The sequence below is a fragment of the Mobula birostris genome, chromosome 17 (genome assembly GCF_030028105.1).
Source record: "Mobula birostris isolate sMobBir1 chromosome 17, sMobBir1.hap1, whole genome shotgun sequence".
In the NCBI taxonomy this organism is placed as follows: Eukaryota; Metazoa; Chordata; class Chondrichthyes; order Myliobatiformes; family Myliobatidae; genus Mobula; species Mobula birostris.
Window position 1 is genome coordinate 64,230,909 of NC_092386.1, and position 19,746 is coordinate 64,250,654.

General features: G+C 42.2%; 1 protein-coding gene across 2 annotated transcripts in view; it reads right to left on the reverse strand.

The window, feature by feature from the left end:
• Positions 1 to 875: 875 nt before the first annotated feature.
• xpa (xeroderma pigmentosum, complementation group A) overlaps positions 876 to 19,746 on the reverse strand; it is a 35,315-nt gene continuing 16,444 nt past the window's right edge. For both annotated transcript variants that reach the window (XM_072281812.1, XM_072281811.1), the window contains exons 3-8: positions 17,052 to 17,276; positions 14,778 to 14,888; positions 14,221 to 14,326; positions 6,223 to 6,388; positions 1,503 to 1,620; positions 876 to 1,127 (exon numbers count right to left, since the gene is read on the reverse strand). In XM_072281812.1, coding sequence (XP_072137913.1) covers positions 976 to 1,127; positions 1,503 to 1,620; positions 6,223 to 6,388; positions 14,221 to 14,326; positions 14,778 to 14,888; positions 17,052 to 17,232 — 834 coding nt within the window. In that variant the 5' untranslated portion in view covers positions 17,233 to 17,276 and the 3' untranslated portion in view covers positions 876 to 975. The remainder of the gene's footprint in view (positions 1,128 to 1,502; positions 1,621 to 6,222; positions 6,389 to 14,220; positions 14,327 to 14,777; positions 14,889 to 17,051; positions 17,277 to 19,746) is intronic.

The window sequence follows — 19,746 nt, forward strand, 5'->3', positions numbered from 1 at the left end:
CACATTTTAAACTTGGGGCAAAAGAGGCAGTACATATCTGAGGAGCAATCTCTTTTCCCTGAAATCCACCTCTTGTGGTGGTAGTGATAAATAGGAATGAAATCAATCAGTGCCTTTGCAGTGTAGTTGTTGGGCATGTGAGAGAGAATGTTATGCAGGGCCATAGTAAAAGAAGAGATTGGTATTGCTCTGTAAACACAATTGATTGAATAACTTCCTGTTGTGTTGCTGTCACCTTGCCTGGTCATGCAGGTGCATTGATTCAAGAACATGTTTGTGTGTCAATAATATTTGTCTTTCTCTTCCAGCCAAGACCTGTCTTCTTTCCTTGATATAATATTGTTACCTGAACACAGGTACTGCTCTAGCACAAATTCTACTCTAGTATTTGTCAATATTGCTAACGGCTGTTTCAAAGCAGTCACCTGTATTTCCACTTATTACCCAACCCAATCAAAAACTATCTGAATGCTTGCCTCGTCTGCAGGGATTGAATTAGACACAGCCACCAACAATATTTGCTATTTGGTCTCAACTTCTTATCACTTGCTTCCTGGTTGAAGAGACCTTTCTGGAGTTACAATAGTCTTACAAAGTTTATCTGCAATGCTGAAGCAGTGAAGAGTGTCACCAATTCATTCAATTAGCAGCCATATGAATAAATTGATAGCTTCATGGGCACTTACTGATACCATCTAATTTCACAACTAAAGCGTATTCATATTCTCAAAGCATTATGGTGGGATTTGATCACCCATCCTGTGGTTTTCTACTAATTTAATAACAGGACCAGTTCAGTGCTTCAGAATCTGTGGGTGTGACAAAGTAATTTGAAATACTGCAATAGACAATTATAATGCTAAAAATACTTAAAGTGTCAACGCCACACAAATTCATGATTTATTAAAAATAAAAAACTATACAATTATTGAAGTGACAAATCTGTATATTTTATACAAGAGTTATTAGATCAGGTCACATTTTTTCATATATTAGAAGGTGGCCACACACTGTACACGTCTTCTTGTACACATCATCCTCTTCAACATATGCTTCAGGGCCATATTCATGTTGGTGTGCAGCTGATTCCTTTTTCCACAGACTACTCCTCACAGCTCGGCGAAGCTCTACAAACAGGTAAGACCCAATTACACAGGCTGACAGCCTCATAACTGTAGGAAAGATGCAAACTGCTGATGCTTTATAAATTGTAAATAAACCATGAGTTGCCAACTATCATGGAATTTCTGCTATTATTTTCAAAATGGAGAGCAAAGCAAGTTTTAAAAGTTGAGGGCACTAATTGTTCTAATATCATCCATATTAGAACCGTAGCAAAGTGGTGACTTGATTTATTTGTTAGAATTCCTTTTCTTAGATAAAATTGTGGCTTTCTACAATGCAGCATTCCATGCTATATTCACAAGCTTCTAATGACCTGGTGCGTAGGTACAGATTTCATTACTACTATGGGATATGGAAGTTAATCTAAGCTCACTCACCTTTCACTTTTTTATCAAACTTCTTTTGCTTCATCTTCTCTCTGTTCTCTTGCCGTGCTTCTCTGGCCTGCTGCAAAGCTTCTTCATTACCCCACACTTCTAGGGACCGTCTTATTACCTGAAAACAAAAGCAGAACGATGAGTCCTCCTGCTTGTTTAATGAAGACGTTAGGATATTGAAGTTGTTGCAGCATTTTAAAGAATGGGTAGATTGAGGAGAGGGGTATAAATAAGGTTTGTATAGCAAAAGGGGCTGAATTCTATTCACTTACACAAGTGCAGTTGTAACAACACAAGTTGGGTATCATCTAGGGTAAATGGTAATTTATTAACAGTCCCTCCGTGATTCCCTTGTCCATTCATCCCTCCTCACTAATCTCTCCTCTGGCATAATCGCTGCAAATGACAGAAATGCTACACCTGCCCATTCACCTCCTCTCCCACCTCCATTTATGGCCCTAAGCAGTCCTTACAGATAAGGCAACACTTCACCTGCGAATCTGATGGGGGTCAGCCACTGTATTTGTATTGGTCTCTTCTGCATTGCTGAGACCCAACGTAAATTGGGCGACCACTTCCTCAAACACTGCCTCCACTCCATTTGCAAAAGATGAGTTTTCCTGGTGGTCAACCATCTTACTTCCTATCCCCAGCCCCATGGCAATTTTCTGATACGATGGGTCACTCTCAGGTTGCAGGAGCAACACCTCATATTCCATCTGGATAGCCTTCATGCTGATGATATAAACATTAATTTCTCCAACTAGATAATTTATTTCCCCCTCCCCTAATTCCTCACTTGCCTATAACATCCCCCTTGTGCCCCACCTTCCAATTCTCCCATCAGATTCTTTCTTCCCCAGCCCTTTACATTCTCCCTCACCCACTTGGCTTACCTATCACCTTCTAGCATGTCCTCTTTGCCCTACCCTCACCTTCTTATCCTGACATCTTCCCCTTTTCTTTCCAGTCCTGATGAGGGGTCTCAGCCTGAAATGTCACTCGTTGATTCATTTCCATAGATGCTGCCTGACATGGTGAGTTCAATCAGCAGTTTGTGTGTGCTGCTGTGGATCTTCAGCATCTCTTGTGTTTGTGGGCATACCATAGTCGCTATGTCACACCTTCCCAAGGGCAGCCATTGCATTGAAACATTCCAAATTAAATGTTGTGCTGAGGGAAACACTCATCCTTGTTCTTTCATTGCTGCTGGATCAAACATTTTCCTGGAACTCTTCACCACCACCTCCCCACTCTGAACATGATTACAATGAATGAAGAAAATGGACCACTGCATCTTCTGGAGAAAGGCAGCACTCAAGCATGGATTTTCATCCCTCTGTGGGTGTTTCCTCTTCAATTCTCCAAAAATTAGTATACAGTGACCTCATCTGTTCAAGTGTGATATAGGTTAAAAGTATTCTCCATTTCATAGCCCTCTGTACCTCTCCCATGTACCTATCCAAACTTCTCTTAAACGTTGAAATCAAAATGGTATCCACCACTTGCGCTGGCAGCTCATTCCACACTCTCCCCACCCTGAGTAAAGTAGTTTCCCCTCATGTTCACCTTTCACCTTAACCCACAAACTCTAATTGTACTTTCACCCAACCTCAGTGGACTACATCAACATCCAGTTCGTTGATACAGATGTCAAACAACAACAGACCAAGTACCGATCCTTGCGGCACTCCACTAGTCACAGGCCTACAGTCGGAGAGGCAACCATTGTTACCACTCTCTGGCTTCTCCTACAAAGCCAATGTCTAATCCAACTTACTAGCTCATCTTCAATGCCAAGCAACTAAACCTTGACCAGCTTCCCATGCGGGACCTTGTCTGAAGTCCCTGTAGACATCCACCGCCTTGCCTCCTTCAACTTTCCTGGTAATATCCTCAAAAAACTCCATAAGATTGATTAAACATGACCTACCATGCACAAAGTCATGCTGACTATCCCTAATCAATTGCTGTCTATCTAAATATCTGGTCTCTCAGAATACCTTCCAATAACTTGCCCGCTATTGAAGTCAGGCTCATCGGCAGTTAATTTCCCGATTTATTCTTATGGGCTTTCTTAAACGCAGAACATTAGTTATCTTCCAATCCTCTGGTACCTCACCTGTCATTAAGGATGATTTAAAATTTAAATATCTCTTCTAGGGCAGGGGTCCCCAATCTTTTTTGCACCACAGACTGACCAACCGGGTGGGGGGGGAGGGGGCAGGGCGGGGTGGGTGTTAATCATGACCGGAATATAGGTGATAAGTCACTTATAAGTGGCTAATACACTCAATTTCGTTTCTAAAGGGGTTTATCTAACAAATTTAATATTAAACACAGCGCATATTTTCCTTGCATGAATATAGTGATACGTCAGTTGTAACAGTGGTACCAAACCTCCGGGCCACAGGCCGATACATTGCCGCGAAGAATGCAGCGGTACAGCGGTGGCCAGAACGCACCTAGCACATCTTCAATAAAAGAGCCGAAACAAACAAGCTAATTGGTTAGGTGCTGCCTGGCATGTAAATGTTGGCCCAGATCAGAGGCGACGCAATCGGCAATCGCCTCTGATCTGGGCCGACATTTAGGTGCCGGGTGGCACCTAATTAATTAGCTTGTTTATTTTGGCTTTTTTTCTTAAAGATGTGCTGGGTGCATTCCGGCCACCGCTGCATTCTTCGCAGCCCGGAGGTTGGGGGCCACTGAATTATAAGTCACTTATAAGTCAATAGCATCATAACATTTTAAGTAACGTTTGGATATTAAACACACAGCACATATTTTCCTCGTATGAACATATAAAATCATCGCAACACACCAACATCGCTGAATCAGTGGGAGCCCTGGGCTTGTTTCCCTGCAACAAGACGGTCCTATCGAGGGGTGATGGGAGACAGCGATACTCGAAGGGGGTTCCTTATGTCCAGTCTATTCTGCAATTTAGTTTTTGTTGCATTTATCACAAAAAACTCCGTTTCATAGCGATATGATATTGGAAATGGAAGCAACGTTTTCAGTGCTTTTGTGGCTATCTCAGAATGCTGGCAGAGATGTTATGTCAAACATACTTTTCAGCCCACCGTCACTTGCAAGCTCGAGGAGTTGATCTTTTTCCCACGCTGACATGGAAGATTCATTGGAAACATTTACAAATAGGTCATGGACCCATTCCTTTGCACGTCTTGGGTCACTGATGACCTTGCGTGTGTTAAAGTTCAACAGTGGGCGTGACAGGGAATGAGGAAAGGTGCAGCTGACTCATCATTTCATATCGCCAAATCATATTGTTTCCTCGCGGCTCGCAGCCTGTGGCCCGGTCACACACACTTCGCAGCCTGGTACCAGTCCGCGGCCCGGTGGTTGGGGACCGCTGTTCCAGAGCCCCTACAATTTCTGCATTTGCCTCCTACGGGGTCCAAGGGAACACCTTTTCAAGCCCTGGAGATTTGTCTCCCTTGATTTGCCTCAAGGCAGCAAACACCTCCTCTAATCTGTATAGGGTCTATGACCTCACTGCTGCTTTGCCTCACTTCTACTGAACATGTCCATCTCCTTCATAAATGCAGATACAAAAAATCCATTTAAGATCTCCCCCATCTGTTTAGGCTCCACACATAGACCAATTTTGACCCTTGCAATCCTTTTGCTCCAACACATCTATAGAAGCTCTTAGGATTCTCTTTCACCTATACCTGGTACAGCAACCAGACTTTTGTGTTCTCTTGCATTTATTATACTCAAGTACCTCATTTGTTCTTTCCTGCCTATACCTGCTATGCACCTCTTTTTTCTTAATCAGGGCCTCAATAGCTCTCAAACCAAGGTTCCCTAAACTTGTTACCCTTGGCTTTTATTCTGACAGGCACATACAAGCTTTGTCCTCCTAAAAAATTCACTTTTGAAGGCCTCCCACTTACCAAGTACACCTTTGCTAGAAAGCTGCCTGTCCCAATCACACTTGCCCGATCCCATCAAAATTGGCCTTTTGGCAATTTAGAATCTCAACCAGAGGACCAGTCAACTCTTTTTCCACAATTACCTTGAAACTAACAGCATTATGATCACTAGATGCAAAATATTCCCTTACACAAACTTTTGTCTCCCGCCCTGTCTCATTCCCTAATAGGAGATCAAGCTTTGCACACTCCCTTTCGTTGGGACTTCTATGTATTGATTAAGGAAACTTTCCAGAACACATTTGACAAACTATCTCATCTAATCCTTTTACGGTATAGGAGTCCCAGTCAATATGTGGAAAGTTAAAATCACCTATTACAGCCTTATGTTTCTTGCAACAGTCTGCGATCTCTTTACAAATTTGTTCCTCTAAATCCCACAGACTATTGGGTAGTCTACAATATAGTCCCATTAACGTGGTCCTAAATTTCTTATTCCTCAGTTCCATCCATAAAGCCTCACTAGATGAGTTCTCCAGTCTGTCTTGACCGAGCACTGCTGTGAATCTCAGAAATATTTAATGAAATTAGCAAATCGTACATGAATAAAAGATAAGGTAAACGTCCATTTACCTGAACTGATTTTAATACGATAGCATGATCAAGCATAGCTTCAGCTCAAATTAGCATTTTTTATATGATAAGTGTAAATTTGTTCTCTTTGGAAATTAGCAACTTGGGGCCCCTTCACCATATCCAGAAAGTGTGTTATGTGCATTGTGTTTCTTTGCAGAGTAAACAATAAGTAATATACTGACCTGGAGCCTCAGATAAAGTTTCATTTCACCCCATTGAGTATTGTGTGGGTTTTTTCTTAAAATAAATCTGAGGGGAGGAGCTCTCTGGTCCAAGTCACAGTCCTTAAGCAGAAATTCCTGCTTTGCATCTGTTCGGGTAATTAGTTTGTGTTTCTCTTCATTATCTCTGTGATTAAATCAGAAAAGTTGTTAATGGGGTTTTGGTTGGTGGCAGAAGTATCTAATGTTTACCTTTTTGCAACAGATCAAACCAAAGCCCCAAGAAGAAAATGAGTATGAATGACTTTTTATCAAAGAATATTCACTGATAAAGACACGAGAAGAGTGAAAGGCCATTTAGTCCCACTAGCCCATTCTATCATTTAATGAGATCATAGTACAAGTACAGTGGCTTTACACAATATTCCTTGAACACAAGAACATAAGAAATAGGAGCAGGAGTAGGACATCCGGCCCATCAAGCCTGCCCTGCCATTCAATAAGATCATGGCTGATCTGTCCATAAACTCAGCTCCATCTACCTGCCTTTTCCCCATAACCCTTAATTTTCCTATGTAAAAATCTATCTAACTGTATCTTAAATATATTTAGTGAAGAAGCCTCAACTGCTTCTCTGGGCAGAGAATTCCACAGATTCACCACTCTCTGGGAAAAACAGTTTCTCCTCATCTCTGTCCTAAATCTTCTCCCCTGAATCTTGAGGCAATGCCTCCTAGTTCTAGTCCCACCTACCAATGGAAACAACTTTCCTACTTCTATCTTATCTATCCCTTTCAATTTTTTGTATGTTTCTACAAGATACCCTCTTATTCTTCTGAATTCCAGAGAGTATACATGCTCTTTGCTGATGACGCTGCTATAACCTCCCACACCAAACAGCAACTACAAACTCTCATGGACCGCTTCTCTAAGGCATGCAAGGACTTCGGACTTACCATCAGCCTAAAGAAAACAAATGTCCTTGCCCAGAACGTAGTGGAGACACTAGTCATTACCATCGACGATTAGGATCTAGTAGTGGTCCCCAAGGTCACATACTTGGGGTCGACCATTAGCGACACTCTCTCCCTCGATGCTGAAATCAATAGGCGCATCGGCAAAGCAACATCGATCCTTGCTCGACTCTCCTCGCGGGTCTGGGAGAATCTGAAACTCGCTATAAGACCCAAGACTGCTGTGTACAATTCATGTGTTATCAGCACCCTCCTGTATGGTAGTGAGACTTGGACCATCTACTCCAAGCAGGAGAGGAAACTCAATAGTTTTCACCTGCACAGCCTTCGCCGCATCCTCGGCATCACCTGGAGAGACAAGGTCCCAGACTCTTGAGGTCCTCTCCCGCGCTGAACTTCCCACAACTTTCACGCTTTTAAGACAACGCAGACTGCGCTGGCTAGGCCTCATCCATCGAATGAAGGATGGTAGACTGCCAAAGGACAACTTCTACACAGAACTAGCAACAGGCAAGAGGAACATTGGTAGACCCCAGCTTCGCTTCAAGGACCTCTGCAAGTGCGACATGAAAGCCTTAAAAATCAACACAGTGCTGGGAGGGTACAGCAGATGACCGCAACAAATGGCAAGGTACTCTTCAGCAACACCTAGAGCAAGGTGAAAGAGTGATCCTGAGTCAGTTTGAGGAGTGGAGAGCACAGCAGACAGCGGACAATTCCACAATGCTCTGCACATGCAGCAACTGTGGCAGAGCCCGATGTTCCAGGATCGGCCTCAATAGTCACAGTCGATACTGCTCGACAAACTAGTGACTACCAGAGGCGCAGTACCCATGGTCAACCACGACCGACGGAGGCCACACACAGTCCCAGGCGACCCAATCTCTCCTCATAGATTAACCCTGTCATCTCTGGAATCAACCTGGTGAACCTCCTCTGCACCACCTCCAAAGCCAGTGTATTCTTCCTCGAGACCATAACTGCACATAGTACTCCAGGTGCAGCCTCACCAGTACCCTGTATAGTTGCAGCACGACCTCCCTGCTCTTGAATTCAATCCCTCTAGGAATGAAGGCCAACATTCCGTTTGCCTTCTTAATAACCTGTTGTACCTGCAAGCCAACTTTTTATGATCCATGAACAAGCACTCCCAAGTCCCTCTGCACAACAGCATGCTGCAATCTTTCATCATTTAAATAATAATCTGCTCTTCTATTATTCCTTCCAAAATGGATGATCTCGCATTTACCAGCGTTGTATTCCATCTGCCAGACCTTGACCCACTCACTTAACCTATCTATATCCCTCTGCAGACTTTCCACCTCCTCTGTACAATTTGCTTTTCCACTCAGTTTAGTGTCATCAGCAAATTTTGCTACGCTGTGCTACACTCAGTCCCCTCTTCCAAATCATCAAAGTAAATGGTAAACAGCTGGGGGCCCAGCACTGACCCCTGCAGCACCCTACTCACCACTGACTGCCAACCAGAGAAACACCCATTTATACCAACTCTCTGCCTTCTACTGGTTAGCCAGTCCACTATCCATGCCAATACACTCCCTCCGACTCCATGCATCTGTAACTTATTTATAAGTCTCTTGTGCGGCACCTTATCAAATGCCTTCTGGAAATCCACCTGTTCCCCTCTATCCACTGCACTCATTATGTCCCCAAAGAACTTCAGTAAGTTTGTCAAACAGGACCTGCCTTTTCTGAATCCATGCTGCATCTATCTAATGGAACCACTCCTTTCTAAATGTTTCACTATTTTTTCCTTAATGACTGCTTCAAGCATTTTCCCAACTACAGATGTTAAGCTAACTAGCCTATAGTTGCCAGTCTTTTGCCTACATCCTTTTTAAAAAAAATGGCGTGACATTTGCTGTCTTCCAATCTGCCGGGACCTACCCAGAGTCTAGAGTTTTGGTAAATGATTACCAATGCATCTACTATAACCTCCGCCAATTCCCTCAGCACCCCTGGATGCATCCCATCAGGACCAGGGGACTTATCTACCTTCAGGCCCTCTAATTTGCTCATCACTATCTTTAGTGACAGTGATTTTATCGAGGTCCTCACCTCCCATTTCGTCCATAACATCACTCTTTGGCATATTAGACGTGTCCTCCACCGTGAAGCCTGACACAAAATAGTCGTTCAATGCCTCAGCCATTTCCTTATCACCCAATATCAATTTCCCCTTCTCGTCTTCCAAGGGACCTGCGTTGGCTTTAGCCATCCTCTTCTGCTTTATATATTTTATAAAAAAATTTTGCTATGTTTTTATATTTTGTGCTACTTTACTTTCATACTCTATCTTCCCTTTCCTTATTTCCTGTTTAGTTGTTCTTTGTTACTTTTTAAAGTTTTCCAAATCCTCCAGTCTCCCACTTGATTATTCTTTAACAAAAAATATAAAAAAAACAATCTCAGATTTTAAATCAATTGACTATCAAGTGCCTGCGCATCTCAAAAATTCATTGAGCCTGATGTGCCGGACGTCAGCCTGAAGTCTTCAGAATTTCTATGCAAATACTGAACTTGATAAATGATGGATGGCTGTGCCTCTATTCTACACAGATTCCAAAATCCCTCACATTAATCTCCATTGATTTCAATAGCAATGGTTAGCAAATTGGAAAGTTACAATGCTTATAAAAAGTATTCACTCCTCCTTGGAAGTTTTCATGTTTTATTGTTTTACAACATTGAATCACAGTGGATTTAATTTGGCTTTTTTGACACTGATCAACAAAAAGACTCGAGTGAAAACAAATTGATAGATTGGTCTAAATTTTCTACAATTATTAAATGCAAAATAACTGATTGCATAATTACTCACCTCATTCAAATCAGTATATAGTAGATGTACCTTTGGCAACAATCACAGCCTTGAGTCTGTGGATAGGTATCAGCTTTGCACATCTGAACACTGCAATTTTTCCCAATTCCTTGCAAAACTGCTCAACCTCTGTCAATGCATGGGGATCATGAGTGAACAGCCTTTTTCAAGTCCAGCCACAAATTCTCAAGTGGATTGAGATCTGGATTCTGAATTGGCACTCCAGAACATTAACTTTGTTGATTTTAAGCCACTTCAGTGTAGCTTTGGCTTTAAGCTTAGTGCCATTGTCTTACTGGGAAAACAAATCTTCTCCCAAGTTGCAGTTCCCTTGCAGACTGCATCAGGTTTTCCTCCAGGATTTCCCTGTATTTTGCTGCATTCATTTTACCCCCTACCTTCACAAGTCTTCCAGGGCTTGTTGCAGTGAAGTATCCCCACAGCATGATGCAGCCACAATCATGCTTCACAGTAGGGGTGGTGTGTTTGTGTTGATGTGCAGTGTTTGGCTTACCCCAAACATAGCATTTAATCTGATGGCCAAGACGTTCAACTTTGGTTTCATTGGACCATAGAACCTTCCTCCAGCTGACTTCAGAGTCTCCATGCCTCTGGCAAACTCTAGCCAAAATTTCATGTGTTTTTTTTACCCCAACAATGGCTTTCTCTTTGCCACTCTCCAATACAGCTGCGACTGGTGAAGCACCCAGGCAACAGTTGCTATATACATAGTCTCTCCCATCTCAGTCACTGAAGTTTGTAACTCCTCCGGAGATGTCACAGGTCTATTGGTGACCTCCCTCACTAGTCCCCTTCTTGCACGGTCACTCAGTTTTTGAGGACGGCCTGCTCTAGGCAGATTTACAGCTGTGCCATATTCTTTCCATTTCTTGATGACTGACTTAACTGTACTCCAAGGGATATTTAGTGACTTGGAACTTTTGTTGTATCCATCTCCTGACTTGTGCTTTTCAATAACCTTTTTGCATAGTTGCTTGCAGTGTTCTTTTGTCTTCATTGTGTAGTTTTTGCTAGGATGCTGACTCACCAGCAGTTGGACCTTCCAAATACAGGTGAAGGTGTACTTTTACTACAATCAATTGAAACACCTTGACTCCACATAGGTGATCTCCATTTAATGAATTATGTGCTTCTAAAATCAATTGGCTGCACCAGGGATAATTTGGTGTGTCATATTAAAGGGGGGATGAATACTTAAGCAATCAATTATTTTGTATTTTATATTTTTAATTAATTTAAATCACTTTGTAGAAACCTGTTTTCACTTTGACATGAAAGAGTCACTTTCTGTTGATCAGTGTCAAAAAGCCAAATTGAATCCACTGTGATTCAGTGTTGTAAAACAATAAAACATGAAAACTTCTGTGGGGGGGGGGCAGGGGTGAACACTTTTTTTTAAATATAGGCATTGCATTTTGTTATTTATGAGTTAAACACTTTAACTCATATAACATTTTACCAAACTTTTTTTTTAAAGATTCATTTTATTTAATTTAAGTATCTCAATGTCAAAAAGAGTTAAATTATTAAAATTTTTCACGGCTTTTACAGCCACGAAATCGGGATGGAGATCCACCCCACCGACTGCTAAATCTTTCAGAAGCCAATTTAGGATCTGAATATAGAAACAAAATGCCCGTTCAATAAAATCATGACTCAGGCTTTACCTGAGTACTACTCTTCTGCGCCATCTCCATGCCCCTTGGAAAGGGAATTCCAAAGATGTACTACCCTGCAGGTGTAGGAGTTTTGATCTCCCAATCTCTTTTTTGGGACTTAGACCCTAATTCCATGCATCTCAGCCAGACGAAATATCCTCCCTCAACTTACCCCTGATAAGCTCCATAAGAATTTGTCTGTTTTAATGAGATCATTTCTCATTCTTCTAACTCTCAGGCACACGTTCCCAATAAAATTGCAGTACAGCATAATTGCTTTTGTGTTCAAATCTTGCAATAAAGACCAACATCACAGTTGTTTTCCTAACTGTTCGCTCTATTCATGATTGTTAACTTTCAGTGATTCATATACAGAGAGACTATGAACACCATCTTACCATTTTTGAAATTTTTCTACCATAGTGGATAATCTAACATTTTTTTCCATTATATTCCAAGATCTCACCCATTCACCACCTAAATCTTGAAGCCTCTGCCATGGCTGATAAAGTATTAAAAGGGTTAACATTTCGTTAAACAATAGCAGCCTGTTTTTCTGAAAAAACCTTCATGATCAACAGATGTGCGAATTTTGGTTTTCAATGCTGAGCAATATTTCTTCTTGAAGGTAGCCAGCTAGGGTTTCAGGATGCTTATCTCCTTGTGCAGTCATGCGTAGAGATAGGACAGCTCCAGTCTGTTTTGTGTATTAGGCCACTATGCCTATTCTGTGATTTGTCTCTTGGTACTGTCAAACAATAGGTAAGTCTGACTCCAGCTTGGTATGTATGTGGGGTATCTGAACGACTACATCCATTCTGTAAGGGGAATTGTGAGTTAGTTGGTGGACCGGGAAGGACAGTCAGAGACTGTTCCCGTTTGAGCGACGAACTGAGTAAGCCCCGGGTACTTTGAATAAAGAATACTTATACAGTCTCTGAGTGACTTTATCCGGATTCAACTTCCGCATGGCCATATGACCAAACAGCTTTATCAACAGCAAATGTGATACAATATACTTGACCCCCTCAGTCTGAATTAGTGAAAGACACTGTGAACTGCTGGGGGTCTAGCACCACAAGTCATAAACCACCCAACCAGAAAAGGAGTGTTTATTCATATATTAATCACTCAATAATCTTTGCCTGTATATTACACAGAGTGTAGACAGGTTATAAATGCCATGAAAATTAGCTTTCTGCAGCAAGAGTACAGCACATTGATGGGAGGGGTATGGAAGGCTATCAGCCAGGTGGAGGTCGATGAGACGAGGCAGATTAAATAGTTTGGCATGGACTAGATGGGCTGAAGGGTCTGTTTCTGCACTGTATGACTATATTAATCCTAATTGTGTACTCTAATCTTGTTTGATAACCACGTTTGACACTTTATCAAAGGCCTTCCGAAAGTTCAAATACACTGATCCCCTTTTATCTATTCTGCTAGTTACAATGTAAAAAAATCTGTAAGACTTCTGATTAATACTGTCATTTCATGAATTCATGTTGACCCTACCCAAATATTACTAATTTACAGGTTAATATCAACATTAATTTTTCCAAAACCTTTTTTAAACTAATACTAATTCTTGCAGTTGCTCAGTGATCTAGAATATTATTCTTTACTACTTGCAGCTGACTTCTTGCAATTTTTCCCTTGAAGGAAGGAAACAGCAGAAAAATTAAATAAAAATCTTATTCCTCAATCTTATTTTTCCTTCTGTCTGTAAAGGACCCACCTTAGCTTTTGCTTTCTCTGTATCTATAGTAGCCTTTGTTTATAGGTTGATTTTTGATAGAACTCCTCAACACTTAAGTGCTTCAACTTTTTGATCTGCACAATGTCCTGCTGTCTAGGCGCCTACCAATGTTTCTACCACTCTGTTTCTCCACCAAAACTGACTGCCCTTCTTGATTTGCTGGGCCAAGATCTTATCCCATCCTTTATTATTAGAGATCCTACTCTTCCTTTTTACTCTTCAGACATTGGTTAATTTGCAATTATATCTCTATCTTTTAATACCTATTTATTTATACTTGTGCTTGTGCCATGAATCCATCTACCCATTTATCTGTTTAATAGAGTGCCTTTCTGTCCCTTGTTTTTAACTGTTACTTCCTCATGTCCAAGTGGTTGGCTTTTAATTGACCTGGTAAGAAATCCAATAGCAAGCCACTACCCATGGTTCAGCTTTTCTCAGGCTACTGCTGATAGGCAATAAATAGTGGTCTCGCCAGTGAAGTTCACAGCCAAAAAAAAAAATCTCCTATCTTTGGAATATACCTCTCACAAAAAATTATAGTTAATAGCCAGAGTATTTCTAATTTTATTAAATCTACTCTGTGGGGTAATACCCCCCCCAATCTACAAAAGCCATCATATTCTTATAATTTATCATGTTCACCCTTCCAGTCAGACCTCCACAGTTTCCGTGCATCAAAATACTCTATTTTCATGTTATATACGAATACTTCCTCCCACAAAAACATATCATTCCCACACCACAGTGATAAACCAATAATACCTGCAGTTGTCACAGACTGGAAGATCAAAGTGACTGCTGAGAAATGAATCCATGAACTCTTTGCCACATTCTTCACACAATAAGTAATCAAATTCCATAACAGGTCCTGTGAAGACAGATTCACGTTTTGAGCAAGAGACGATGTTATTCTGAAGTGGTAGCCTATACCTGGGCAATAAAAAGGTACGGAGAATATGTGTCTTTTAGGTACAAACACCAGGGCTTGACTTCAATTTACAATATCCCCACCAACACATGGGGGTTCCTGGCCAGTGACTTCCAGTACACCAGCACAACAGAAAGAGTGTATTGCTTCTCAAACAACTCTCTTACATGCTTCAACAAGCACCTCTTGCCCCATCCTTGGTAGAGTCACACTAGCCACTGGCCACATCAGCCAAGGAAATGGCAAGATATCCTAAACCTTGAGGTACAAAATGGAATACTTGCTCCAATATAGAGATAATACTGTGCAAACCTCAGTACTCATGAGGTAATGTAACATTTCATTTAAATAATCTCTAAGTAGCATTTTAGAATACTAGATCTAAATATACCTGGTTGATGTATAACTTTATTTACTTCCTGTATCTCTTCCTGCTCCTCTTCCAAAAAAAATCCTCCTCCTGTATCTATTACTTTGGATTCAGGCTTTGGAACGTTGCTACCTGTGAATGAGAAAGATAAATATAACAACCTTTAAGACAAACCGTAATACTGCACACTGTATCGGACAATATCTGCTCACATACGCAGACCACTCAAAGTTCAAAGTCAATTATCAAGAGTACATACATGTCACCACATACAACCCTGAGGTACTTTCTCAGTGGGCATACTTAACAAATCTATACAGATAATAAGTAAATTAGCAACACATAATGAGCATGCTGCAATTCCCAAATGGCAGGAATTCTCTTTGTTTTTGTCTCAATTCTGGATTATAAGTGTAAGGGGGTTTTGACTTTTATGTTACTGCGGAGGCTAATTAAAATGGTGTCTTTGTTATGTTAATGTGGGGAATGCGGCTTTGTTGTGTTAAACGCTAAGAAAGTTTGCGCTAGCAGCTTGTTTTGGTTTAGAGGGTGATAAGAGGGTGCTATTAACCAATTGGGATAGTTGTTATGGTTTTGGTGTATTTTAAGATACTGTATGCGCGGGGTTTTGGGGCAGAAGGCGGGAGAGCGAGACAGAGGATGGACCAGGTGCTGTGATGTCCGTTAACGGGGTCAGACCCCGAGAGGGGCATTCGGTGAGGAGAGGAGACGGAGACGGACTCGTGTGGAGTGTCTGGTCGACCACCGTTGTTGGTCCCAGGCGGCCGGGTGAGGTGGTCCGAGGGGGTTGCAGGGTGAAGAAGAAGGTCCTTGAGCTCCAACTGTTTTGTGCACGAAGAGATTGAACTTTGATAAGTGTGGCACCTTTTATTTTCCTTTTATATTTTATTCTCTCTTAATTATATAGTTCCAGTAATATTTATAAACTGTAAATCATTTAATTGCATCTGGTGTATTGTCTGTTATTTGGGCGGGGTGGGGTACATCACACAGCATCCACACCAAATGAATTATCCAGTTTGGTGGGGCCGAGGCGGTTTCCCCAGACGACAGCGAGCCGAGCGACCCTGAGGGTGGTTGGGGGGGGGGGGGGGGCGACATTGTGGGGGCTCATCCAGGATTGAGTCTGCTGGTATGCTGTGTGGGTGCCCTGTTTAAATCTGTAATGTGTGTCTCTGTGGGTTATTTGCTGGTGATTGCTGTATGCGTTGTGGGTGAGGTCTTTGGTCGAGTTCAGGCTGGCATTGACGAGTTGGAGGTGGCACTCGGGGATGTCCATGCGGTTGGGAGAGAGAGGAAAGAGTGGTCTGATTTGGAGGTAGGGTCTGCGAATAAATGTTCTAGCTCTGGCAGGCTCTGCCTGGCACTTAGGATAGTGTCCACCCCAAGAGGGGCGGAGGCATGCAAGACGCGGGCGGAGCGGATCTCTCAGTTGTTAGATGAGTGGTAGTGCTTGGTTGAGGGAGAGTGACAGGGATTGGTTGAAAGTTTGAGTAGGCGGGCTGGTGACGGTGTTAGAGCTGTCAGGTTCACTTACACCGTAGTGACAGCTGTCAGTTATTTCAAAGAGGGGGGAAAGCTTTCAGTGTGTCTTCTCTGGCTAGGAGGGTGGCTAAATTGCTTGCAGTGCCAGGGGGATCATTTCAGGGGATCAGCCCCTCCTTCAGTTGTTCAGCTGATCAGAGAGGGATCGAGAAACTTAGTGGAGGCCCAGTGGGGGGAACAGCTTGGGTTCTCTGGGGAAGCACGTTCCCAACAATGTACCGATGAACTTCCGAAAGGAAAAGACCCTATTTCTGAAGGCTTAGAGGGGCCATGCCCCAGGGTGGCGCTATGGATAGAGGGAAGCGATGCTAAAGCTATCCTCGACCCCGGAGCATGGAGCAGACTCAGGATAATCTTGTCTAGCCAAGATGTTGCAAATAAGGTGACAATATCTGGGAAAAGATACTGCAAGCTTTGTAAATCTAGTATCATTTGGACTCTGGTCGTGCTGGATTTTCCTTTTCCAGGTAACACACCAATACATTTTAGTTCTCTTATTTTTCGGTGTTATATAGTGATATAATCCATTTTCCAGTAAACCTAGTAAGTTTCAAGGGGATTAGAAACATGGCCCTAATGAGTGAACGGACCACAAAAAACAGTACTGAGTAAGCTTCAAGGAGCGTGAGAAACAGAGCTCTAGTCTGCTAAAAAGCTTCCAAGCTGAGACAGACACTGAAACATCAGGATTTCTGCACAATCGAGCTTGCAGACCAACGGTGTACTCACTTGTGCCAACTGGAGTGTAAGGCCTGCTTGCCAGTCTGGCTTGCCTCAGAAGCAGTGCCCTCTGCCGGTTCCGCTCAATCTTGGCCAGCACATTGGGAGGCAGGTGTCTTTTCTGGTTTGCCTTTGCATCTCCTTCCCCATCCAGAGAGGCTGATGGTCCATCTTTCCCCTCCAAATCCATACCTTGTAAGTAGAAGCCTTATTTTGTCGCAATACTGTAACCAGCTGAAAAGTGTATTTTGAAACAGAGAAGTCAAATGATGAGAAAAATGAACACTTCTGACATATGCAAAGCTTACAACAAAGCTCATTTAATTGATAAGCAAAATGCTCGTTTTGAAAATGATGCTTGGAAACACCAAAGGCACTGTGTTGTTTGTGTAGCAGTTCAGAATTAGCATAGCTGGAGGGGGATACAATTGCTGTAGTTGTTTCTAACAAAGGCCAAAATAAATCCCCCCCAAAACATACACAGAAAATACAGAAAAGGAAGGAGTGATTTATCTCAACAAAAACAAAGGCAAGCTATATTAAGATTCCTGGTGGAAACTATTTTTAAACAGTAGATTTAGTTTAGTGTTTTTTTTAGATTATGAGAACACTCAGTCCTCTTTTATTGTCATTTAGAAATGCATACATCCATTAAGAAATGATACAATGTTCCTCCGGAGTAATATCACAGAAAACAGGACAGACCAAAGACTCACACTGACAGAACCACACAATTATAATATATAGTTACAGCAGTGCAAAGCAATACCATAATTTGATGAAGAACAGACCACGGGCACAGTAAAAAAAAAAGTCTCAAAGTCCCAAGTCAATTAACTCCCGAGTCCCCGATAGCAGGCGGCAAAAGGGAGAAACTCCCTGCCATAAACCACCAGGTACTGTCAACTTGCCGATACCTTGGAAGCAGCCGACACTGAGTCCATCTGTCCGAAAACTTCAAGCTTCCGACCAGCCTCTCCGATACAGCCTGCCGAGCGCCTTCAACCTTGCCCTGGCCACTGAAGCAAGCAAAGCCGAGGATTTGGGGCCTTCAGCTCCGGAGATTTTGGTTACCACACAGTAGCAGCGGCAGCGAAGCGGGCATTTCAGAAGTTTTCCAGACGTTCATCCGTGCTCTCACGTCTGTCTCCATCAAATCAGAATTGTGCATGGTTCCCTACTTGACAGGTAACAGATATCTTCTCCCCCCCCCACCCCCACCCCCGGGGATTTCTGACATAGTCCGTTTTCTGTGACAGTCACATCCAGTTAGTTAGCCTCCCATCAGGTCAAATGAATATGCAAGATGGTTAAGCCAAAGTTTTGATTTCATCATCAAAAACAGAGAAAGTGGAAAGGATAGTAAAAGACAATGGACCAGATATAACGTCTATGAAACTACGTAACAATTACAGTACGGGAACAGGCCATCTCGGCCCTTCTAGTCCGTGCCGAACTCTTACTCTCACCTAGTCCCACCGACCTGCACTCAGCCTATAACCCTCCATTGCTTTCCTGTCCATATAGTTGTCCAATTTAACTTTAAACGACAACATCGAACCTGCCTCAACCACTTCTGCTGGAAGCTCGTTCCACACAGCTCCCACTCTCTGAAATGAGGAAGAAAGTTGTTTTTTTTCTCTGTAGCAGAAGTTGAGGAGAGATCTGACAGGTTTGTAAGATTATGAGTGGCATAGAGTAGACAGACTATTATTTTACCAGGTTTGAAATATCTAATACCAGAAGGCATGCATTTAAGGTGAGAGTGATTCTGCATAATGTGATTATGCAGAAAGTCTGAGGTTAATAACTTATCAATTAATAACTCATCAGGGGTGATTGATACGTTCGTGGCCTAAGGTAGAAGGAGATGAGTTATTAACTTCAAACTTTTTGCATAATCACTCAAAGGGTTGAACTGCATGTGCATGTAACAAGAGCTGTATATCTCTTTCTACCTTAGCCACGAACTTATCAATCACTCCTGCTGTGGGCACTTTCTGGAGGTCCAAGATCCGTATGGCTCCACGGCCACTGGACTAAGTGTGTAAATGTAGGAAGGGACTAGGTTCAAAAATAAATGTGCTAGGTTCTCTAACATTGACTCCTACCTTAGGCTATGAACTCATCAATCACCCCTCATGTTGTAGGGTATTTGAAAGTCAGTTGAAAATACGTCTGCAGTTTTATAAGTATCTGAAACCTGTAAGATTTATTGTTTCCCAATACTGGAACTAACACTTATACTGAATGGATGCAGGAATACTGGGCATTCTGTAAGGGGACAATCAAAATCAATGACATATAGTGATACTGTGGACCCACTGGAAATTCCAGAGGCATAAAGAACAGGTAATCACTGGTTTACTCTAAATGCAGTGTAATAATAGAAGAGGAACAGGAATGGATTGCAGATGTGTGTGCAGCAAACATCACGAAAAACAGAGAACTACTTCTACGGCAGAATGATACAGACTAGGTAGCACTAGGTAGTAACATGTGTTAAGTTCGGTGCCTTCCTCTATACTTTAACATAGCTACTGCAATGTCCAGTTATCTCGCACTTCCCTGCCACTGCACCAGGAGTTTTCTCTGTCAAGGTCATGTGGTAGGTCAAGTACAACAGTCAGTTTGCATTAAAATAAGCCACACAGCCACTTTCCACAGCATAAAATTCACCAGCTGGAACATCAGGGTTATCAAT